The sequence below is a fragment of the Vigna angularis genome, chromosome 8, assembly GCF_016808095.1.
Source record: "Vigna angularis cultivar LongXiaoDou No.4 chromosome 8, ASM1680809v1, whole genome shotgun sequence".
Taxonomy (NCBI): Eukaryota; Viridiplantae; Streptophyta; class Magnoliopsida; order Fabales; family Fabaceae; genus Vigna; species Vigna angularis.
The window spans coordinates 23,478,132-23,483,868 of NC_068977.1; the positions used below are offsets into that span (position 1 = coordinate 23,478,132).

Consider the following 5,737-nt stretch of genomic DNA (forward strand, 5'->3'; position numbering starts at 1 on the left):
ATATGGATCGGAGATGAGCGAAGGTTCGAGAGAAAAAGAAATGTGTGCGGGTGGATCTCTCCAGAGAATGGCTAAATGAAGATGTGGTTTTGTATATGAAGAGGCATCGTAGGCATTACCGAAGGGTGAAAGGCCCTCAGTAATAAGCCTTCGGTAATACGCGATTTTATTGTAGTGGGATTAACTATTTCACTAGAAACAGTTTCACAATTACAATGAAAGTGAATAGAAATTTAGAACAACAAAACCTTCCTTCGACGAACAAACCGAAAGAAACTATCTTCGACAAACGAATCGGAAGCAACAACTCTACCAACTTGAAGAGAACTGCTCTGACCTTTGACGCACAAAGCGCGAGCTTCTCCAATTCACAAGACTTCATAAGAGCAAGAGTTATCACTTGAGAACTTCCTCAAACACACTATATTCTTAAATGATATAGTCTTCTGTAGCTGTCGGTGGACTCCACCCGTCTTTTGTCAAATCCTATCGTGTTGTAAATCATTCTTCTCTCGAACCCTAAATCACTCTTCAGTCGAACCCTAAATCGTGTAAGTGATTCTTCTCTTCGTTCATGTTTATGGTAATCTGTAATGCTTAGAAATCTTTAAAATTGAACCTTAATATGTGCTAATTTTATTTTGATTGCCCCATTTTTGGTTCGTCTGGCAAGACGTAGTTGGATTTTGACGAGGCATCGATTGAGGCTGTTGTGTTGCGGTTTAAGCTGAAACATAGAACTTGGTGCTGCGAAGGCCGAAGGAACCAGAAAAAGGTGTTTTTAATTTCCTCTCTTGGTCGGTTTGGTATGCAATGTACTTCGGTTTTTAATTTCCCTCCATGAATGAGTTTTCTTCAAAGTAATTCCAGCATGGTAATAGGGGACCAATTGCTGCTAAACAGTAATATGTCACTACTGAAAAAACGCAATTTACAGACGGCATATTACCGAAGGCTTTGAAGCCCTCGGTATTGAGATGATTAGCGAAGGCTTGTAAGCCCTCGGTAACATTCTCTCTAATTTAAGTCTCAGATTGGAATTGTACCCTCCAATATTGAGCGATTCTGGGACAAGTGAGGGTTGGTTGGTTGACACTGGTTTTGGGATTCTTTGGCTGGGATTGAAGATGACGGTTTGGGGTTCGAAGCCTAGGTTCGTTGAGGCCGGTTTGGTGGTTTTGCGGTTGGGTTGGTTGACGCCGATTTGGGGGTTTTGCGGCAGGGTTCGTTGATGCAGGTTTCGGGGTTCGTGGGAGATGTCCGAAACGCGGCGGCAACGACAGTCTCACTGAAGGTTGGTAGATCTGGAGCGAATAGCATTACGATGGTGATGGAGGTAGTAAGACGCGCTACGGCTGTTTTTGTGGTGGCTCTACCGGTCTGCGAAGGGGACAAGAGTGTGTGGTTGTGAAACTGTAGGTTTGTTATAATTAATTATGAAATAAAAATGAAATTGACTTTGCATATGTATGAGTTAAAAGTTAAAATTTGGAATTGGAGTCTGAGATTGAGATTGAGATTGAGTTTGAGTTTGCACTTGAAAGAATGGGAGTTCAGCAAAAGCTCATTTCTTTCTTCTTTCATTCTTCTCTTGTATCCATCATGATTCCTTCAAAATCTTCAAGTATCTATATTATATGATTGATTGAATATAATAGTGTATGATGTAGTGATTCATTACATGGAGAAAATATTGAACGAATAAATGGTGCTCTTTAAGTGATTTTGTCTTGAAGCATGGTTATAAAATGTTATTGTATTTTGTACTTTAAAATGAATAGAAACTGGGACTTGTGTGAAATTTACATACTGGTCAATATTTGATGAGTATACTGTGTGCTTTTTTAATCCATATCACACCCTTTTGAAGTTCCAAATGTAAGACCAGTAAGTAATCTTATTTACGAGATCCCAGAGTCTGTGTTTGGAATACATTTAGATAAAATTATGTGCTTCTGAATATTTTGGATGCCTTTATAAGGCTTTCTGTTGAGCTGTGAGACTTAAGCACGTTTTCATAGATTGATAAAATTTGAATAACTGTAGATTTTATGATCATCGTTTGACATTTCCTTTGCTTTTAAAACTTCATATCACGCAAGCTTGATTTTTTCAGTTTCTAGTGTATTGGGTTAGGATTTGTAGTCTTGCTTTTCTATGATGGGTCTTGGTCTTGGCTGTTTGTTTATAATATCATAGCTTATGACACATTCCTTGTATCTTCATAGATTGTTAATAAGGGATGTTAGTTTCTCAGTTTCCTGTTTTATATTTAAATTCTTCACAAAACTGCTGCTTTAAACGGGTTGTTGTTAATTTCAATGGACATTTGCTTCTGTTATTAACATAATTTTATTTATTATATTTCAGACCATGGCCAAATCTTTTGAGGTTACTGAGTTACCAGGTACATGAAGTTATGAATTTTATTTAATCCATTTGTTTTGTATAACTAGCTCTTGATGCATTTTCTAAAAACCACTAGAGCTCTTATGCAACATGATTTTGCAGTTAGATCAGCCAAGTTTATTGCACGCAGACAATGGGTTGTTGCCGGAGCTGATGATATGTTTATTCGTGTATATAATTATAACACGATGGATAAGGTCAAAGTATTTGAAGCACATACTGATTACAACTGTTTTCTTCTTTTTCAGATTTGGAATCTTGGCTCACCTGACCCTAATTTTACATTGGATGCGCATCAGAAAGGAGTAAATTGTGTTGATTATTTTATAGGTGGTGACAAACCATATCTAATCACTGGTTCTGATGATCACACTGCCAAGGTTTTGTTTTAATATTTGTTTTTGTTTGTTTGCTTCTTTGATTTATCTGTTTATGCAATTATATACATACATATATGCATATAACATATGAAGAGGAATAACAGTTGAAACTTACGAAACAGGTATGGGATTATCAGACCAAAGGTTGTGTCCAGACCCTAGATGGTCACACACACAATGTATCTGCTGTATGCTTCCATCCTGAACTTCCTATAATCATTACTGGTTCTGAAGATGGTACAATACGCATATGGCACTCCACAACTTATAGGTAAAGTGGAATGCACAGATTACTGAGTTATGAGGTTTAATATTATGCTTATTGCATTTGTCACTTTCCTCTAGAATTTTTTTCTTCAATAGTCATCACTTGTGTTGGAAATTGGATTATTTGTTTATGGTTGACTTTTGACCTTAGAGAATAAAACTTATATGGGTCTGCCCTTTTTGTTTATTCTGTTTGTATAAGCACATAAAAAGAGTGGAAAGGTTTATTTTGGTGACTATAATGTCTAGATGTGATTTAAAATTAAGATAGCACATATTGAGATTGATAGGACATATTTAGGTGTCTGGTTTTAAGCTGTTGCTATATTTATTGGAAGTATATTTTCAAAATTTGTTTTATGGTTTGATCTGCTTGCAGGCTGGAAAACACATTAAACTATGGCCTTGAAAGAGTCTGGGCTATTGGATACTTGAAGGGTTCACGTCGGTGAGCTTTTTTGTGGATAATTTTTTTGCAATTTCTTAATAAATTTTTTTATGCCCTTGAACAGTGTGAGTGGGAGATTGCTGTGGCAAATTGAGCCTGTATTATGAAGTTTCCTTGCCTTTACTATTTTTTCATAAGCAAAATTATTGGGTGCGTTCAAACAGAGTTGTGATTGGCTATAATGAAGGAACATTATGGTCAAACTTGGTCGAGAGGTACCTGTGGCTAGCATGGACAACAGCGGAAAAATTATTTGGGCTAAGCATAATGAAATTCAGACTGTCAATATAAAAGGTGTAGGAGCAGATGTTGAGGTGTGAACTCTATAATAAAATTTTGGCTGATTAATTTGCTAGCATGAACTGTCAAGTTCTCTTTATTTTTAGTTACATGTGCATGTACTATGCTTCTTAGATTGCTGATGGAGAAAGGTTACCTTTAGCTGTTAAGGAGTTGGGCACATGTGATCTCTATCCCCAAGTGAGTTAATATGCTTTTTATATTTTGTTTCGTTTTGTTGCCTGGTTTTTCTATTTTTAATTACAAATTTTCTATTCTTAATTATTTTTGCTATAATGCAAAATTTGCCAAATTCAGAAAGTAGCATTTGTACATGATTTAGCAAATTAGACATTTTGGTACATTTACATTGACCTCATCATCGGCATTTTTCTCATGTTTCATGAATCATGAATCATGAAACATCATGTTATATAAAGATTGAGTAACATATAAGATTAAATTCCATCCCCGTTTAGAACTTGTTTATATACCAATATGTAGTGGTAGGCGTTGAGATGCAAAATTTAGGGTGTTTGGTTGAGTGCTTACATAATTGATTTAGTCACAAGTAAGCTTGACCTGAAGTATCATATGTTTTAAACTTAAATTTGAGATAAAGTGGGACATAATTTTCTCAACTCAATACAAAAGCTACATTTTTGGTTCTTTTGCTGTTTTACTTTGTAGAGCTTTAGTTTAGATATATATGCATCACATTCTGCAGCAGCCCAACGCCCTGTTTTTTTTTTCGCCCTTCGAAAATTACCGAAGGCTTTTGCCCTTCGGTAATTACCGAAGGCTTTTGGCCCTTGGTAATTACCGAAGGGCGAAAGCCCTCGGTAAATGTTAGCGACAAGGAATTTACCGAGGGCTCTTTGGCCGTCGATAAGCCTTCGGTAATTACCTTTTACCGACGGTTGTGGGCTGTTTCCGAGGGCTTCTGGCCTTCGGTAATGCCCTTCTTTTTTGTAGTGTGTGGATGTATGATTTATAATTCAGGGGAAAAGAATAATTGTATTGACAATAAGAAAAGAACAAAAGGACTTCAAAGCAGAAACGATTGTGATATATAGGCTTCAGAATCTAGTACTTTTGGTCTAGCCAACAAGAGAATTAAAAAAAACTTAGGGATCCCTTTGGCCAAAGGGGCAAGGTCAGGTTTGTTTATGGCCTTGCACGTGTGTTTTAATTTTTTCTACTTGTAAGTTCTTAAAAGATGAAAGAAAAAATAAATAAAAAAACAAACCACTCAGGTGTAGATATTACTAATGTACCTGAATGTGGAAGGACACATCTCACATCCCAAATTCCTTAGAAAAAACTCAGTTCAGTATATCCACCGGAATATGGCAGAAGTTCCTCCACCTCAATTCTGGAACGAGAACAAGTCATAGTTTTCTTCAAATACCATGAGCTGACTCAACCTCAAGCCAAAATATGCCATAGACAGGTCTGTGATCTGAAAACTTTGATTCACCACGGACATACGATAACTGATGTAGACCTTCTCCATACAACAAAATACGGTCACACTTATAAAAGAAAAATATTTATACAAGCATAAGTAGCATAAGCTAACCAAATACAATGTAAAATACGCTTTGCTTCATAATTCATTTTTTCCTTCATATCATAAGGTTTGTTTCATATGAATGATACTTTAAAGGATTCTTTCTTGTAAATTCCTATCATGTGGTGTGATAAATGATGATGTTACCAAGTAGGGGTTCTCCTTTTTTCTTTGGGGTGTATATAATCTCTAGCATATCTATCTGAATTAGTTGCATACTTGTACGTTTGAGGAAATTAGTTTAAGGTAGATTCAGATGTTAAAACGTTTTTAACTTCTAGATGTGACTTTTACTGCATGACATCACTAAAATGATAGCATTCTTTTTTTCAAGAGTTGAAGTATTACTTGTACTTTTAATGCTTTTTCATTTCACAATTT

The 5,737-nt window shown here is 35.9% G+C and overlaps 1 protein-coding gene across 1 annotated transcript; it reads left to right on the forward strand.

Moving 5' to 3' along the window:
- Window positions 1-2,369: 2,369 nt before the first annotated feature.
- LOC108345440 (coatomer subunit beta'-2-like) lies at window positions 2,370-3,611 on the forward strand. Its single transcript, XM_052867865.1, has 5 exons — window positions 2,370-2,407; window positions 2,512-2,789; window positions 2,912-3,060; window positions 3,436-3,504; window positions 3,569-3,611. Exons 1-5 carry the CDS (start codon window positions 2,374-2,376, stop codon window positions 3,609-3,611), a joined length of 573 nt encoding a protein of 190 aa, XP_052723825.1. The 5' UTR covers window positions 2,370-2,373.
- Window positions 3,612-5,737: the final 2,126 nt, after the last annotated feature.